The 20,084-nt window shown below is 38.5% G+C and overlaps 1 protein-coding gene across 1 annotated transcript in view; it reads right to left on the bottom strand.

Annotated features, from left to right (window-relative positions):
- Nucleotides 1–20,084, bottom strand: part of Xpr1 (xenotropic and polytropic retrovirus receptor 1) — a 148,858-nt gene that overhangs the window by 111,837 nt on the left and 16,937 nt on the right. Inside the window, exon 2 of the mRNA XM_038349545.1 lies at nucleotides 6,595–6,646. Coding sequence (XP_038205473.1) covers nucleotides 6,595–6,646 — 52 coding nt within the window. The remainder of the gene's footprint in view (nucleotides 1–6,594; nucleotides 6,647–20,084) is intronic.

The following is a 20,084-nucleotide window of genomic DNA, read 5'->3' as shown; positions in this document are numbered from 1 at the left end:
ATCTCTAATTCACTTTCTGCAAAAGAGTAGATAGTTCATCTTTGGAACAGAAATGCTATTTGTTCTTCAGAAGCACTCTATTACCAAACACACTGAGGTTGGCAGCATCTCCCAAGAACACACACACAAGACCAGTTTTCTGAGGACTAAGTCGTTTTCATCTACAAGCTGTCACTTTACACTGCAAATGAAATGAATATGCAATCCTTTTCCAAAATAAACATGAGATGAAGAAAATAAGGCATGCCCTTAACTCAATTTCATGACTTGAGGCATCAATCAGGGTTTTATATCCTTTCTAACAGAAGTTAATGAAAAGAATAAAAAAATCTTAAAGAAATCATAATAGATGGTTTGGGTCTTATCTCAATTTTCAATTCTTAGTCATATTTATTTCTTCACGGTTCTCAAAAAAATAGTTGCTAGAAATAATCTGAGCATTCCATTACCACCCCCTAAATTAGTCTTCTCTTACAACAAACTCATCTCAAGCACAGGATTTTTGAAAACATAATGACAAAAACCATCACCCAAACAGGAAAAGCTACTCTTCGCAGCTGCCCAGCTGAAAAGGTGTATTAACATAGCTCTTTCTTTTATAAACGTCAAAGATTTTATTTCTGCGTCATAAAACCTATAAAAAACAAAATTTAGAGATAATGAGACAACCTAATAAAAAAGAAACTGGGGACTATGAGACCAGATTATAAACATCATGGAAAAGTAACATTATGGATGTACACTTCACAGTAATCCTACACATGCAGAAACTACTTCATGAATTTTAGAAATACAGTTCAATCTTCAGAGAAAAAAGCTCACATCTGCTAAAAAAAAAAAAAGCAAAGATCTAGGGACAGAGGTGAGACACAAGAAAATGCCTGAAGTGGACTCTGTTCATTCAAGCAGATAATCAGAATGAATTATTTACAAGCATACTTTTATCTTCAGCACTACTAAGAGGGGAATCTTAAGGAGCTTAGGGAAACTGTAACACATCTGCTAATCAAAAATAAACAGATCGAAGGCTTAAATGCTCTAACAAAACCATGTATAAGATTGGAGAGGCGGTGAGATTAAAGAAAAAATATTAGAAAAACACAGAATAGGCTGATAGACAGTTACTTACATCAAGTCAGATAGCTGTTTTAAACTAATGAACTAGCTGTATTTAGCTAAGGTTGGCTAAGTATATTTCCCACCAAGAGGAATGCATTACTAAATAGTGAAAAGGAAAATGGCCATTCTTTCTACCTTAATTCAGTATCATTTAAATTTTTAACTACACTGAGAGAAAAAAAAAAGCCTAACAGCTCACATGTGATCTTTCAAATCAAATACCTACACTTCACATATCTTTGAAAGGAGATATATCAAAATATTAAAGCACAAAGAAACAGTGTCCTCCTGCAAAGAAAATATAGTCTCAATAATTTGTCATGCCTTGGGCATCAAAACAATATAGTGTCACAAAATTAGGATCTCGCCTCATGTGTTTTACTCATTTTAAAGAAAGCTATTTGTCACTTCAAATTACATCAACATCATAAAACACAACAAACAAAATGTCCGATCATCTAAGCAGCAGGTAAAATCATGTCTTCTAAAGGAGAATACTGTGGAATAATCCTCTGTGCATTGTTGTGTTGCTCTCATTGCTAATAAAGACCTGACTGGCCAATAACTAGGCAGTATTTTGTGGGCAGCGAGAACACTGGGAAGAAGAAGGGAGGAGTCACGGGAGTCTGAACAGGATAGCAAGTAGGTACATGAGATAAACAGGCCTCGGGGCAGCACACAGATTAATAGAAATGCATTAATTTAAGTTATAAGAGCTAGCTAAAAACAAACTTAAGCTATCACTCAAGCATCTATAACTAATATTAAGTTTCTGTGTGGATATCTGGGGCATGGCTTGTGGGGCAGAAAAGTCCACCCACAGGAGAAGGAAAGAAAAACAAAACAAACACATAAAATCTTGATCTCGAAAGATTTGTATTCTAGAGGTAGGCACAAGTGGCCCATACTTAGAGCTCTAATACAAGTCCAAGCTTGGCCAGACTTAGAGACAGAAAGGAAGGCAAAGCTGGAGCTAGCAAGCAAGTGGAGGGTACAGGAGGTGAAATCAACATAAAACCAGATAGGGCACTTGTGGATCATAGTAATACAATTTTAGATTGCATCCTTGGATCATAGGAAGCAACCTTGTGAAACTCAGTATCTCATGCTTTCTGGGAAACTGTTATTAGAGATCCTATCCACCATATAAACCAAATATTCTTCATAGAGGTCAAAGAAAACCTTTTATTTATTGCTCGAAGTTGGCCTTTCCTAAGCAACTAGTAAATATCTGCCTCATGCATGTTTAAATTTAAAAAAATCTTGATATTGTGGATGTATGCATGATGTATGTATGTGGAGGCACATGCCACAACATGTGCATTAGGTCAGAGAACAACTCTGTAGTGTTAGCTCTCTCTTCCACCTTTACCTGGGCTCCAGAAATCAGACTCAGGTCATCTGGCTTGCATGGTAAGCACCTTTACTTCTGAGCCATTTCCATGACCCTTTCATGTGCACTTTGAAATTATATTCTTTATCCTATCCTTAGAACCTTAAAAAACTGCAAAGTTCAATCTACATTTAGCTTCTGGCAGCTGCATAAAACCTTATGGTATCTATTTTCTTTTAAAATAAAATTTTCAATTTAAAATAGTTTTAAATTTACCAAAAAAGTGACAAAGATAGTACAAAGTGTTTCCATCTACCCCACCCATTTCCTGTCATGAGCATCTTATATAACAGTTTACCACAATTAATAATTAATAATAATGTTATGTTATTATTAGTCAAAGTCCAAAATTTACTCAGATTTCCTCAGCTGTTACTTCTTTCATATCTACGGTAGTTATTATTATATAACTTACTATAATCTTATTAGAAACTTGCTCTGGTGCTACCTTAAATCTTTTCAAAGACTGCATTTAGAGAATTAGACAAATTCACAAATTTTATAAATGTTCTTTAATCTTAACAATAAGCTATAAACATTTAACATATCTAAATAACATAGTACAGCTTTTACTTATTCAATAATAAACATTTTAAAAATAAATATCCATTAGATATTATTAAAAAACATTTTTTATATATGACAAGATGCAATGTGTAGTGATATTTTGCTTGTAATCTAACAAATAAAGCTTGCCTCAACATAAGAGTTCAAAGCTAAGCCACTAGTTAGCCACAGACACCAGACAGTGGTGGCGCACACCTTTAATCCCAGCACTCTGGATTCAGCAGCTACATGGCCTCTCCCTGACTCCACCTTCTTTCTGCCTGCATTCAGTTTGGCTTTCCCACCTACCTATATTCTTCCCTGCCATAGTCCAAAGTAGCCTTTTATTAACCAGTGGTAATAAAACCTAGTCACAGCATACAGAGGGGAATCCCACATTAAGGATTTTTTTTTAAAGACAGTGTCTCATATAGCCATGGCTGACCTCAAACTCACCAGAGTCTGGGCAGAGGGATCTCTGTGAGTTCAAGGCCAGCCTAGGATAATTGATCCAGTCTAAAAGAAAAACACCTGGGCGGTGGTGAATCACACCTTTAATCCCAGTATTTGGGAGCCACATACCTTTTTTTTTTTTTTTTTTTTTGGTTTTTCGAGACAGGGTTTCTCTGTGGCTTTGGAGCCTGTCCTGGAACTAGCTCTTGTAGACCAGGCTGGTCTCGAACTCACAGAGATCCGCCTGCCTCTGCCTCCCGAGTGCTGGGATTAAAGGCGTGCGCCACCACCGCCCGGCGGAGCCACATACCTTTAATCCTAGCACTAGGGAGGTAGAGACAGGAAGGGAAATGGCTGGGAAGAGAGAGGACTATAAGGCAGGAGGAGACAGAAGCTCATACATAGTCTGAGGTAGTCAGTCTGAGGCAGTCAGTCTGAGGACAGTCTGAGAATGCAGTCTGAGGACATGATCTTCCTTTTGGTCTGAGCACTGGTAGAGGTAAGAACTCTGGTGGCTGGCTGCTCTGCTTCTCTGATTCTTCAGCCTTCATCCCCTAATAACTGGGTTTTTATTATTAAGACAATTTAGAATTCATGCTACAGTGATAACAAATGCTTATAATCCCAATGCTCAGGGAGCAGAGGTAGAAGGATCCAGTTTAAGGTAGTTCAGGTTATCTGGTGAGTTTGAGGTCAGCCATGGCTATATGAGACACTGTCTTTAAAAAAAAATCCTTAATGTGGGATTCCCCTCTGTATGCTGTGACTAGGTTTTATTACCACTGGTTAATAAAAGGCTACTTTGGACTATGGCAGGGAAGAATATAGGTAGGTGGGAAAGCCAAACTGAATGCAGGCAGAAAGAAGGTGGAGTCAGGAAGAGGCCATGTAGCTGCTGAATGAGAAAGACCCCAGCTAGTCACTGAGGAAAGAAGACATGTAGAAAATGAGGTAATGCCACAGTCGTGTGGCAATACACAGACTAACAGAAATGGGTTAATTTAAGAAGTAAGAGCCGGGCAGTGGTGGTGCACACCTTTAACCCCAGCACTCGGGAGGCAGAGGCAGGCGGATCTCTGAGTTCGAGGCCAGCCTGGTCTACAAGAGCTAGTTCCAGGACAGACTCTAGAAACTACAGGGAAACCCTGTCTCGAAAAAAAACAAAAACAAAAAAGAAGCAAGAGTTAACTACAAATACGCCTGAGTCATTGGTCAAAGCAGGTTCTTTTTATTATCCAATGGTAAAATATATTCATGGCATACAGAGAAGAATCCCATATCAATTCCTTATATAAATAAACTAACCAAATTATCAATGAATTTAAGAAACCTATTAACTTATGTGCTAATTAATGTCTAGAAGGGTAGTATGAACTAAACTGACATTACTGTAGTTATACAATATACATGAGAATCACTGGAAAATGGTTTAAAATTTAGCTTCTGGCAGCTGCATAAAACCTTATGGTATCTAGCATACCTACCCCAAGCATTACAATGCCTATGTTCCACCCCATGATCCTATTTCAATTAGTCTGAGATAGGGACAAAGTGCTGCTTTTTTTTGTTTGTTTGTAAACTCAGACAATTATGTAAATTATATAAATAAAAAGAACCCCTGGTTTGCTGCATGTGAGACATAACTGGTAATTGCCAGTTTAATATAAAAATACTCCTCTCTGGCATCAAAGCTTTTTACTCTACTAAAACTTAAGGCCTGTGGGGGAAAGAAAAAAAGAATGAAGACAAAAGGACTTTTAGATATCATGAAGTCCTAATAAATATTTCCCTTTAAAAATGTTGACGCTTGAGGCTGGTGAGATGGCTCAGTGGGTAAAGACACTGCTGCCAAGTCTGGAGACCTGAGTTCAATCCCTGCGACCCACACAGTGACCTTTGTGTAAGTATACAATGGCATGCCCCACCACTGCAAGACATAAATGAAAAAAAGTTGAAGCTAAAATCTTGTCTTAGACTTTGTTGATACAGCTTCATATACTGTATAAGCAGAAAAGTTGTATTGGTTTAACTAATTATGGACTAAGACTTCATGGATGGATGGATATAAACACTGAGGTGTTGTAGGAGGCTGCTCATCCATTCCCGGCCACCCCAGACTTGAAATAACCACACAGAAACTGAATTAATTAAATCACTGTTTGGCCTATTAGCTCTAGCTTGTATTGGCTAGCTCTTGTATCCTAAACTAACCCATCTCCATCTCCATTGGCTGTGGCTTACTGGATAAAGTTCTATCTAGTGCCTGGCGTCTGTCTCCGGCAGGGCTACATGGCTTCTCACTGACTCCGCCTACTTTCTCCCAGCATTCAGTTTAGTTTTCCCAGCCTAGTTCTATTCTGTCCTATCACAGACCAAAGTAGCTTCTTTATTTATTAACCAATAAAAGCAACACATATGCAGAAGGACTTCACACACTACTGGTTGACGAAGGCAACAGAAAAACCTTCCACTAAACCAATATGTTTCACAGTCCTAAGATGATGTGTTTGTCAGGTTTTTTTTTTTTTTTTTTTTTTTTGTCACTGTGCCAAATACCCAAGACAAACAATTTAAAAGGAAGAAAGGTTGATTTCAGCTCACAGTTTCTGAGGCTTTAGTCCATGACTGGCTAGCTCTATTGTTCTGCCATGGCAGGTAGCATCTGGTGGAACACAGCAGATCAGTGCATAGCAGAACATTGAGAGACTTGAAGGGGCTGAGGACAAGGTCTGCCATTTCGGGGCATATTCCCAGTGACTTACTTGCTCCAAATAGGCCCCAGATGAGCTCTAAAAGTTGCCACAATTTCCCACAATAGTGTCACCAACTAGGATCAAACCTTTGCATATGAGCCTAAGGGAAGCACTTTATATCTAATCAATAACTGATGACTCAAGAATATAGCAAAGGTTTATCACAACCATTCAAGGTTAAACGTGAAACAGACAAACAAAAGCTAAAATACTTTTTAAAAGTCATATCAAAACCAAAAAGACATACATAATAGAGAAAGTTATAGTGTTCATGTTATAGTACAGCATGAGGTTTTTCTGTGACTAAACCTAGAAGTTAATTCACCTTACCTTCCACAGAAGGTGCCTGGTCCTGAGCTGAATACAACATATCCTTGAATGCCTATCAGAAAGAAAGAAACATAATACATGAAATCACAAAATAAGTTGTACTGAAAGCACATGAGCTAAACAATTCTTTTTTACTATTTAGAAACCACATTTAGTTTTCTAAATTAAAAATTTAGTGAACTATTTCAGGTAACTTTAATAATCCATCCCACATTGTACAATCTTTCATGAGTGTTCATTTATATACTTTACAATGAAAGGGCAACGGAAAATGAAGACACACCTAAAAGATCAAAAACACTCTGGATTAAGAAAAATGTGGGGAATAAAAGAGATTGCGTGAGTGGACTGATGGCGGGTGGAGATGGGAACATGAGCAATCAGGTTGGGGGGAGCACAGGGAAAAATACTGAAAGAGACTAGTGGAGGTGGGGGCATTTCAGGGTCAGGTAAAAACCTGGCACAAGGGAATCTCCCAGGAAGTTACAGACTTAGCTGGATGACCCCAGCTAAGACTCCTAGCAACAGCACGTACATAGCCTGAATTGGCCATCTCCTGTGTCCAGATTGGTGCCTAGCCCAATTGTCATCAGAGTCATCATCCAGCAACTGATAGGAACATGCAGACCCACAGCCAAACATTAGGTGGTGTTTGGGAATCTTGCTGAAGAGGGGGAGAAAGGGCTGTAGGAGCCAGAGGAGTCAAAGACACCATAAGAAAACTTATTGAACCAACTAACCTGGGCTCACAGGGGCTCACAGAAACTGAACTGACAACAAAGGAGCCTACAAGGGACTGATCTAGGTACTCTGCATATATAGAACAGTTGTATAGTTTGGTCCTCTTGTGCGACTCCTAACAGTGGGAACAGGGGCTGTCTCTGACTCTTTCACTGCCTTTTGGACACCATACCTAATCCCCAGAAATCTTTCTATTTTAGATATAAATGTTTATTAGTGAAACTCTAAAAAGCTTAGGACTATAAAAAGAACAAGGATTTTATAGTTTTTTCTCCCCCAAATTATACAGTAGATTAGCTAACAACCATATTTAGGTAATTTGGATAGTTACAGTGTAGTTTCTCAATAAGTAGGTTGGGAGCTGGAATAAGAAGCATTTCTCAGGACAGAGATGAGAGATAGCTCAGCAGGTAAGTGCTACTGCTGCCAAATCAGACGACCTGAATTCAAACTCAGGACCCACATGGTGGAAGGAGAGAACCAACTTCCCAAGCTGCCTCTTGACTTCCACAAATGAACTATGGCACATGCTTCCCTGACTCCCTCTCCAAAAAAAAAAAAAAAAAAAAAAAAAAAAACCCAAAAAAAACCCCCATTTAAAGAGAGAAAGAGCACTAATTTAAAGAAAAGAGAGCTTCCCATATAAATCAAAATATTCAACCCATTAAGTAGATAAGGGATGAAGAACTAGCCATAAACGTAGTGACTTTAACCACTTCAAGTTTTAAATACAGCTAACTACTGCCAATTCCCAAACTGGCATATGACGGAGCTCTTCAACCTTAATATAAGTGACATTTGGGGCTAAATAATTTAAGAGGAGGAGTTCTCAGCATCTCTAGTGACATCTAGAGACACCAGCATCAATCCTCACCTCCCAGCTGCGATACTGCTAAATGTCTCCTGGCAAGCAAAATCGCGCTTCCCCAGAACCACCCACCCACAGTTTTCAAGTATATAAATACAGAAAAGGAATAAATAAACCTCTACAGTGGCCCATTCTCTTTCAAAAGTATTCACATCTAGCACATTTTAGTCTTCCCAAGTGAATTTACTATTTGCTTTGTCTTAATAATTTGTCTGTTAGTTCCATATCTATCCAAGCCTAACTAAAAAGATCTCTAACAAAATAATAAAGTTTAAAATTTTTAAATTAATCCATTTTTGTTCACTTTGTTCTATAAAAGTATAAGAAAATTGCCTATATTAAAACTTTACTTGTTTAAATGAAAAAAAAATTCAGTAAGATTCACTGTATGCAATTTGAAAAGGCAATATAATAAAAAATAGGTATTTGGTCTTTATAGTCCTTGGCTGGCACTCATGAAACCTTTAGAATTTACTGTCTTTTAAATACTAAAATCGCTCCAGGGGTAGGAGTTAGAGGAGAATCTCAAACAGCTTCAGAATGGAGGCTAGCCAATGAAAACAACTGACTACAGGGTTAAAACTTTCAGCCCTAGCTCTGAATTTCTGGGGAGGGCAAAGTGTTGGAAATAAGTTCAATTGCCTCCCTATACATAGTCAATCATGCCTGTGTAATGATATCTCTCCAAATGTGTAAAAAAGAAATGGGTTTGAGGAGGAGGAGGTAGAAGTATTGGGGTTTCTTTTCTAGGTTCTAGAAAACTGGAAATTGCTAGTCATACACATAGATGGATGGGGAGGACAGTTCAACTCGTAGAATCTTGCCTTTCTATTGGTTTACACTGATACTGAGTTTCTACTGGACAAGTGCTTAGTGTCCTCAGAGCTGTCTGCATAGCAGCTGTTGTGTGTCTCAGGGGTCCAATGTGGATCATGTTTATTTATGTGGCAAACTTAGATACAACACATATTAAAAGATGGTACATAGTATCTTCTTTGATACTTCCTTTCTTCCAATGAACTTAGAAATCAGCAAAAAAAAAATTAATAAAATCACAAAATTCATGAGTTGTGAAAACTGAACAATATTCCCTTAAATAACTCATGGATCAAGCAAATCACATAGCAAATTAGAAATGGAAAACACACATTTATGAGACATAGTGAGAGCAGTTGCAAAGAGGAAAATTTATACCTACAAAAGCTTTTTTAAAAAGCTCAAACTAACAACCTAACTTTACAACCTAAAGAATTATAAAAAGAGGAACAAACTAAATCCAAGTCTAACAGAAGGAAATAAAATTATCAGAGTAAGTAAATAACATAAAATGGGAAAACAAGAGAAAATCCAGTGAAAGCAAAGATGCTTCTTTGACAGTATCAATAATACTAGCAAATCTTTAGCTAAGTAGATGGAAAAACCCAGAAGTTAGCAAAATCATGAATGGATATGAGAGCACTGCTACAGGTTTTATAGCAATAAAGGGGCTACGGAACACTAAACAACTGTGTACTGACCAGAAATTTATAAAAACATACCAATATTAAATCATGAAAAAACAGAAAATCAGAATAGATATATAATGTGTAAGAAAGCTGAATCGATACTAAACCTCTTCAAATATTTATTAAAAAATAAAATAAAAAAGAATACAGAGAAAATTTCCTAGCTCCTTTCCAGCCAGCAAAACTATAATATCAAAGCTAAAACAACATTACAAGTGACTAAAGAGCGGATTCAACAGTTAAGAACACTGCCTGCTCATCTAGAAAACCCAGATTAAATTTCCAGCACCACATGGTAGCCCATAACTGTCTGTAATTCCAGTTCCAGGAGACCCAATGCCCTCTTCTGGCCTCTGTGTACAGCCCTCTTCTGGCCTCTGTGTACAGCGCTCTTTTGGCCTCTGTGTACACTACGCACGCATGTGGCAGACAGATAAATATGCTGGTAAAAATACCCATACACATTAAAAAAAAGAAGAAGAAGAAAGAAAGGAAGAAAGGAAGGGGGAGACTACAAGAAAACACAGCAGATGAGCATCTCATATGAAAGCTAATGCAGACATTCTCAACAATGCACTGGATGTATAACTTCAGTGCATAATGCTTGCATAGCATGAATAAGACCCTGGGTTTGATTCATAGTAGCCAAACATATCACACACACACACACACACACACACACACAAACACACACACAAAATGTCTAATTCAAAGGACTTCAAGAGGTTATTTCTCCAAATAAGAGATACAAAGAGCCAACAGCCACATGAACAAATGTTAACATCACTCATTATCAAAGGGATACAAAACAAAGACACAACAAGACAGCGTTACTACTACAACAGCAACAACATCTCTGTAAGAATGTAGACAACTGTACACTGTTGGTGGCAATTGTTGGTAGGAATGTACACTATGGGTGAGAATGAAAAACTGGAGAGGCTGGGGAGACAGCCCCAGCAGTTGGTAAAGTACCTGCCCCACAACCATGAAAATCTGTGTTTGGTCGCCAGGACTCACATAAAAAGGCCTGCATGGCAGTGCACACCTGCACTGGGGAAGCAAGACGAGGAGGATCCCAGGGATTTGTTGGGCAGCCAGTCTATCAGAATCTGCTAGTACCAGATTCAATGAGACAACGACCTCAAAAATTAAGATGGGAAGCAATAGCGAAAGACACCTGACATCAACCTCTGGCCCCCAAACAGATGTGCATTATCACTGCAATAAATAAAGAAAGCTATCAAGTCATTTAGAAACTAAAACTGAAAATAATTGTCTGAGAATCATTGTTTAGATGACTGTTTTGCATATATATTAAAGCTAAAGATACAAATAACCTGTCAATAATTGTCTAAGTCCCTAAAACTGAAAATAATTGTCTGAGAATCATTGTTTAGATGACTGTTTTGCATATATATTAAGCTAAAGATACAAATAACCTGTCAATAATTGTCTAAGTCCCTTTTTCTCATTTCTGTGAGGTAACCCTTGACAAGAGCATTTTAGGAGCTACTTCAGCTCACAGTCTGAGAAGAAAATCAATCGTAGGAAGACATGGTGGTGGGAAAGGGGCAGAGTTGGTTAATTCTATCAAGTCAGGAGGCAGAGGAAGATGAATGCTGATGCTTAACTGGTTTTTTTAAAATCCCTTTTTATTCAGTCTAGACTCCATGCCCATGGTGCTACCTGTGTTCAGGGTAGGTTTTCCCTCCTCAGTTAAACCTCTCTAGAAACACCCAGAGATGAATCTCCTAGACAAATCCAAATCCAGGAAAGCTGAATTTAAGACTAAGTACACTTACAAGTACACCCCTTGTCAACATGACTTAAAATGATCATTTTAAATTCCACCCATGCCTGACCCCAAAAGACTCATACCCATAGTTGAATGGATATGAACACATTCATTCATTCCAATTTCAAAAGTTCCCACAGACTTTACAGTTCCTACATTATTCAAAAGTCCAAAGTTTCTTCTTAAAGTCAAGACAATCTCTTAACCATTTGTGTAAAATCAAAACACAAATTACATACATTTAATATACAATGACATAGAAAAAATATTCACATCCCAAAAGGGAGGAATGGAAAGGTGAACCTAGAGGGCAAACACTAAATCTTGCAGTTCCATGCCCAGCATCTGAAGGGCTTGGATAGTCCCAGCCCTTAGCCCGGCTGCCTACAGCACATATAGCCTCTCTTTAGCCTGTTCAATACCAGGCCTTCTGCTTTCTTCACCAATGTTCCATAGTCCTACAGCCTCCAACATCCTAGTTTCTCCACTGCAACTTAAGATTCACCTTCACAACTTTATGAAATGGCCTCTCGAGGCATCCTTACAGGTAATCTACCCTGCCACACGCAGCCCAACCCCAATGACTGATTGGAATCTTGGTGCAAACCTCTCTGACCCATGTCTTATATTCCATATGCATGCAAAATCAGCACTACATGTACAACACTGCCAAGTCCTGCTGTCAGCTCCAGTTGTAGCCTGTCCCCTTTCTGCCATTGCTATGGTGCCCTCTGTACATCTTGGCAGCTGAACCTAGAAAAATACTTCCCTTGGCAGTTGTTTTGGAATAGGGCACCTTAATGGCATTTTCAATTTAGTCTCTCTCCTTTTAAACTAATTTGCTTTTTTTTAAGTTTCTGTAAAATTCTATAAAATGTGTTTTAAAGATATAATACCCTCTCTTCCCCAATTCCAGATCCACTTCCCCCTCTCTACTGGCCCTAGTTTGTGTCCTTTTATTTCCATTCATCGAGCCCAATTTGTGCTGCCCATATATTCTTCGGTGTGTGGTCTTCCACTGGAATGTGGTCAACTTACCAGGGGCTACACTCTTAAAGAAAACTGTCTCTCCCTCTTCCAGAAGCTAACAATTGTTCCACAACTAGGGGTAGGATTATGCGCCCAACTGCCCTCCAGATTTTGTTCATATTGTCACAACCATCATGAGCTCCAATGTACAGCTACCCTCATTGTGTGGGTAAAGACACTATTTCTTTGTAGTCCATCCACCACCTCTGGCTCTCACACTCTTTCTGCCTCCTCTTCCAAAATAATCCATGAGCCTTGGGAGGAGAAGGTATGACATACATGTCCCACACTAGAGATAAGCATTCCACAGCCTCTTATTCTATGTATACTGGGCCAGTTGTGAGTCTCTATGTGAGTCACCATCTACTGCCAATAAAAGCTTTTCCAATGAGGCTTGAGAGGTGCATTTATTCATGGGTATAACAATAAGTCACCAGGATCAACTGAATACTACATCTATTTAGCAGATGAGTAGAAAGAAGGTTCTCCCCTAGGGCCTATGACTTATCTAGCCATAGGTTCTTGGCCCAGTAATGGTGCAAAGTATGAGTTTTATCTTCTGGAGTGGGAGTAGATGCAATCAGAAAGTGGTTGGTCACTCCCATCTGTGAATATGTCTTGCGAGGCCAGCTGTTACAATAGCTTGCTGGGTCCACAGATAGGTAAGACTGATGATTACTTTTCTCCTCTGGCAGCGAGCACAGCACCGTTTATAACTATGAAAAGCTAGCCAGTGAGAATGAAGATTCCAAGTCAGTTTGATTTTCTCCATGTTCTATGATTCGAGAATGTGATGTCACTGGGTAGTGGTGGAGCATACCTTTACTCCCAGCACTTGGGAGGAAGAGGCAAGCAGATCTCTGAGTTCAAGACTAGCCTAGTATAGAGAGCAAGTTCCCAGACGGTCAGGACTACACAGGGAAATACCCTTAAAAAAGAAAGAGAGAGGGAAAAATGTGGTGTCCTTGGCAATAGTGTAATCATAGCATGGGCAACAGCCTTTAATGTTTTTTTGGGGTGGGGGCATGGAATCTCACTTGACAACAATGCCAAAAGAAATAAATTTGGCATTGATTTTTTTTTTATTTGTTAACCTGGGTACATAGTGAGGACACTGTTGTTCTGTTAGAGGGTGACTCCACTTTAATTCCTTTTATGTGTGTGTATATGTGCATATGTGATATATATATATATAATGGGCTATATATAACAGTATATATACAAACAGGGAAATTCTATGTTAATTCCAATATCACTTTTTTGAAAGGTATTTATTGTTATCTCACCCTGTATTTCCTTCTGAACCCTGGATTACTACCCCCCACCCAAATTTAAACCTTGTTCCATTATTCTCCTTTATATCACTGCATTTTATCTCCTTTTATCTCCCTCAAACAGTGGTTTGAATGAGAATACTCCCCAAAGGTTAATATATTTGAATGTTTGATCACTAGTTGATGGAACTGTTTTAAGAAGGATTAGGTGTGGTGTTGTTGGAAGAGGTGTGTGGGTTCTTATCCTGCCAAGCCAATTTTCAGTCTTTCTCTCCTCTCTCCCTCCCCCCTCCCCCGTGTGTGTGTGTGTGTGTGTGTGTGTGTGTGTGTGTGTGTGTGTCTGTCTGTCTGTCTGTCTGCTGCTTGTGGGTAAGCTATGAACTCTCAATCAGTCCTCCAGTACCATGCCTGCCTGCTTGCTGTCATGTTCCCCACCATAATGGTCATGGACTCACCCTCTGAAACTGTAAGCAAACCCCCAATTAAATGCTCTCTTTCATAAGCTGCCTTGGTCTCTTCATAGCAATATAAAAGAAACTGAGACAGCTCCTTTGAAAGCCTCCTCCCTGCCCTTTATTAATTTCCTGATATATCTGTGAGTATTTCAAATAAAACACACTTATCTGAAGATTCAAATACAAGCATACAAACAAAATATTTGTATTCTTCTAAAGTGGAGCCTTTGATGGGTGTGGTCTTGCCCTCAGGACACCTTCCCTATTGTCCCACTGCAAAAGTTTTCTCCTTAACTGTGTGTCTCTTCAACAACTGCAGGTGTTTTCTATGCACCCTCCTTGTTAAAACTTCAAACTCAACCACACTTCTTTCCTTGTCAATCTTTTAGTTCCACTTGCTACTCTCTCTCCTCTAAACCAGGATAAGAGCAGTGACCACACCACAGGTCAATACTATCCTATCTTAAAATTGCCTCTGCCAAATAAATTATTATAGATCATTACTTTTGCCTAAGTCTCACTTGACTTACCAGAATCCAGGCATATGGAAAACAGATTCTTTGCCAGAAAATAACATGGATGGCCTCTAAACAACTCCCCAATAGAATCTTGCCCCACTCTGAAACTTCAGAAGGAAAGCCTCCATTGTCCACATTTCTCCTGGAATTTTGATTTTTTCTGAACTCCTACCAAAATGACCCAGTAAGCTCCACTTAGAACACTGTGGGGCCTGTCTCTAGTTCACAGCTCCAAACACCTGCACATTTCTCCCACAAATCAACTAACAACCAGCAACGCACACTGTCAGGTTTATCATGGCAAAAGTTATACTCTAGGTAACAATTTTCCATATTACTTTTTTGTTGTTGCTGAACAACCAACTGACAAAAGCAATGTTAAGGGGGAAAGGTTCCGAGGACAGAGTTCATCAGAGAGAAAACACAGCAACAGGAATGTGAGGGGCTGGTCCCATCACATCCAGTCAGAAACAGACAAGGATAAATGCTGTTACTCAGGTGACTTCCTTCTTATTCCTTTTTATTCAGTATAAAACCCCAGCCCATATAATGGTGCCACCAACCATCATGTAGGTTTTCAATTAAACCTTTCTGGAAATGCCCTAACCAACACTCCTAGTAGTATGTCTTTTGGATGAAAAGAAATTCAGTCAAGATGCCAATGAAGATTACCACCAAAATTATAAAATAATAGCTATATTTACTGAATACCTATCATCAGATATTATGAATATCTTTATTATTTTAAGAGAAACTTGCAAGTCTTTTTTAATTATATGACTCCCACTTAACCAATTGAAGATCTGAGACTCAGAAAAGTTATCAAAGTATCATGCCCAAGTATTGCTAAGTATTAGTCACTTTACAATCAATGTTTCTTTGAGAACGATAATAAATAGACCTTATTTCTTAAAACAACTTCCATCTGGGTCCCAAATTTTCTGACTGTTCCCATATACTTCTGTATTTTTTTCCTGTATCCTTTTGGTTTTGGTTTTGGTAAGAAGTGTGGTAAAGAGTCTCTGATAATCCTTGCCTCCTGGTAGTAGTGTTTCTGTGCAGCCCCCTCCAGTACTACAGATGGCAGGCTTGTGTAAGCAACTGAATATTGCAGAGATGCCAGGGTAGAACTTCTGAAGATAGATCAAAAGATACAGTGTTTTTCTTCTTGTTCTGTCTAGTATCACCCACTCCTGAGAAAGCCGGCCAAGAAAACCTCAAGTGGCCCTATCAAGATCTCCATGTAGTAGAGCTGAGGCCTCATAAAAAGTGCAGCACAAACGTGCAAACCCTCTGACTGAGCCACCCTACACTACTTCTAGTTCAAGATAAGCACTGACAACTTCACTGAATCATCTGATTAAGCTGCTCCCAAATTCTTGTCACACAGAAACCATGAGACATGTGTATTAATTTAAGCCACTACATTTTGTAACAACTTGCCATAATGCAACAGATAATTAATACAACAAGCTAGATTTGAAAAAAAATGTTATATAAGCAAATGCACCTGTTAGTAGATCATAAGTAACATCTTTGCTTAGTTATCAAAGTAAATTTTTATTCCCATAAAATTAAAGACTATAAAAAAGTGAGACTGGAGAGATGGCTCAGTGGCTAAGAGCGCTTACTACTCCTGCAGAGGACCTGGGCTCACCTCCCAGAACCCACATCACAAAACACACAACTGCCTGTAACTCAGCTTCCAGGAAATTCAGCACTATCTTTATGGCCTCTGTGGGTACCGGCACACTCAGGGTACACACACATATATGCAGGTACTCACATATGTACATAAAATAGATAAATAAAATCTAAAATTTTAAATTAGAAAAATGGCTGGGCTGTGGTGGCATATGTCTTTAATCTCAGCACTCAGGAGGCAGAGACAGGCAGATCTCTGTGAGTCCGAGGCCAGCCTCGCCTACAAGAAAACAAAACAAACAACCAAACAAAAAAAAAAACCTATTAGCCAGTGGTGGTAGCACAGGCCTTTAATCCCAACACCGCGGGGAGCAAAGGCAGACAGATCCTTGTGAATTTGAGAACAGCCAGTCTACAAAATTAGTTTCAGGACAGCAAGGGCTACACAGAAAAACCGTCTCAAAAAACTAAAAAACAAACAAACAAACAAAAAATCTATTGGGGCTGGGCAGATGGGTTAGCGCTAAAAGCAAACTGGCTGCTCTTTTGGAGGACCTAGGTTTGCTTCCCAGCACCCACATGGTGTACTTTGTGTGTGTGTGTGTGTGTGTGTGTGTGTGTGTGTGTGTAAAATCCTAGTGGATTTAAAGCCCTCTTCTGGCTGTGGGTATCAGGCACACATGTGATACACAAACATATACAGGTAAAACACTCATACATGTGAAATAAAAATAATTTAAAAAATAAAATACAGAAAAACTATAGAAAGGAAAACTATGGCAACTTCAAGTTATTTATTTAGTAATAATAAAAAAATATATTCCCATGTCAAAGCCACCATTACTGTAATTTAACTTACATCAATTCAGATGCCCTTGAAAAGTCACTCACACCCATGCTAAAACAGATCTGACAGAAGACTAAAACATGTCTTTGTCTAAGGATCCTATTCTGATGAAAAAAAATAAAACTGATAAGATGCATTCTTCTACCACTGAAGTCTATATGGCTCATTCATACATTCCTGTGGCACAATGTCACTTCAACGTCTGTGAGCCACAGCATCTAACAAAATACATGTTAAAATACATCTAGAAACTATACTGACTCATCACTTAATTTTAAGGGTTAGCTGATTGTTACTTTTATTTTAAAGCAGTTCCAGTTTTATGAGATACCAAATTGCAAAGTCCTACCTCAGTTATTCCAAACTTCATTATTTTTTTATACAAAATTCCAATCTCTTTCATTCACTAGAAAGAGAAAATGTTTTCAAGGTTTTGCTTTCTAGACTTCCTAAATATATACTATGACTATTCAACTGAGCAAAACATGTTGGATTTTTGGTCAAATATAAAAGTTACCACAATGTAACACTGCTAGCTACTCTTCTTAGTACAAGCTTGTCATTATATAGGATGAGAAGACTAAAAATAAAAATAAAAGTAAACTCAAACGGAACTAAATTTTACAATGCCTACATGCCTATAAATTCTCCTTTTAATCTACAAATCTCAGACTACTTCATGGCTCACATTTCGAGAGATATTTTTAAAAAATACTACTTCATCAAACTCTGGTCAGGAATGCATGGTTATTTTTCATATCCTTCAGAAAAAAAAGCATCACCAACAACCGAGGCACGTGTAAGATGCATTCCAATGCTGAAGACACGTAAATGCAGTAGTGCCACTCTCGCTGTTGGTTTAGGAAATGCGTGGGGCTACAACTTTCATTTTTATGAGTTTACTAAGCTCACAGTTCTGGAGATGCAAAGCCAGGCACACACAAAGTGAAGACACGCTGGCTACCTCAAAACATGGCAGATGGTATCATGTCATAGCACACGGAACAGGCAAAAAGCACATGATGACGCAGGAAGCCAAAGAGCAAGACAAGGCCTGGTTTGGCCTTTTTATAACAATGCACTAACAAGAACTAACCTGAGCTGGGCGGTGGTGGTGCATAGCACTCGGAGGCAGGCTGATTTCTGAGTTTGAGGCCAGCCTGGTCTACAAGAGTTAATTCCAGGACATGTCCAAAGCTACAGAGAAACTCTGTCTTGAAAAAAACAAAACAAAACAAAACAAAAACCTAACCTGAATCACATAAGAACTACATGAATCTCTCCCCAACATAGCATCCTCAACAACCTAAACCTTTAAGAAGGCACACCTCTTAAAGATTCTAAAACCAGCACATGAACCTCTGCCACATCCCAGGCACCATAAATGGAGTCCAAATGCTCAGCTGTCATCAACTGGTTTCTAGAAAATTTTGACATTGAAAGGGGGTAGTATAATGTAAAAATATTGAGTAAACATGTAAACATATACAATGGAAAGTAACACCGATAACCTTTCTTACTTAGGTCAGGTCTTTCAGCACTTTCAAATATTGTTACATCTAATTCTCAACAATCTAGCAAGGTATCCTTATGTACCCCAACACTGTTTATACACTTAATACTAATCAATTCATTCCCTTCCATATATCCCTTCTAAAAAGACAATCTTGCTCTCTGTAGTTTATGGATGAGAAAACTGTGACAGGCACAATAACCTGCACTAGCTGATTAAGTGATGTCAAAACCCAACATATTTTCTAAATCACTCTACTAAGAACCAAGTAAGAAGAGTGAACCTTTTCACTCCAGAGGCAGAAACAGGCAGATCTCTATCTGTTCCTGGCCAGCCTGGTCTACATAGTAAGTTCTGAGCCAGTCAAAGCTACACAGTGAGATTCTGTCTCAGAAATTTAAAAAAACAAACAAACAAATGAACAAACAAGAATTTTTAAAGGTCCTTGTTACAATGCAATCAAATTCAATAGAAAACGTTCTGTCTTTTCTAAGAAATACTCAAGAGTAGAACAGCTTGAGACATTCACCTTTCAAAACATAAGCTTATTCTACACAGAGAGGATTAGTCAAAAGACGGACAGACTATGTCATATTATGTGGCAATTCTTCTGTTTACTGATAGTTTTGTTACCTGCTATTATAAAAATATTAGAAAAATGGGAGAAAATATAAAAACCTAGTGCTAAATATGGACTTACTGAGCAGCAATCAATCAATAAATGAAACTTCTTTAGATCAATCCCCAAAGCTCACTTACATGCAACCGAAGACAAACATGAAATGTCACCTCTGCTGTTCACTGCCTTCAACCTCTTCCTCTTTCTTCTAAATCGCGCCTCCTTGTCAGAATGGCAGATCTCACTGACATTTAGTCATTTTAATAGAAGGGTAAAGTTTCCATGTGAAATCAGATTAACTTTTTCTTTCTCTCTGCCTGCCCCCACTCCCTGGTTCCTTCTGGTTTTGGAGCTGGAGACTGAACCCAAGTCCTTGCCCATGTTAGGCAAACACTCTCACATTACCAGCTGTCAACAAATCCAATAAGCAATTCTTTGTTCATTTTTCCCTTCAATATACTGTATTATATGCTGTCAAACAAATCAAGTGGAAGTCTTCATATTAATTTGAAACAAATTGCTAACTAACAATAAATGAAAACACTTTTAACATAAATCCTGAAAGGTACCATCACTCTCAATTTAGGGAGTGGTGTACTGGGGATTGAACCCAGAGCTCTGTTGTTAGACATATACTCTACCAGTTATGATTCTCAGCCCTCAAAGTATGTTTTAAATA

Source organism: Arvicola amphibius, chromosome 12, assembly GCF_903992535.2.
Source record: "Arvicola amphibius chromosome 12, mArvAmp1.2, whole genome shotgun sequence".
Classification (NCBI taxonomy): Eukaryota; Metazoa; Chordata; class Mammalia; order Rodentia; family Cricetidae; genus Arvicola; species Arvicola amphibius.
This window is presented reverse-complemented; position numbering and strand designations above follow the sequence as displayed.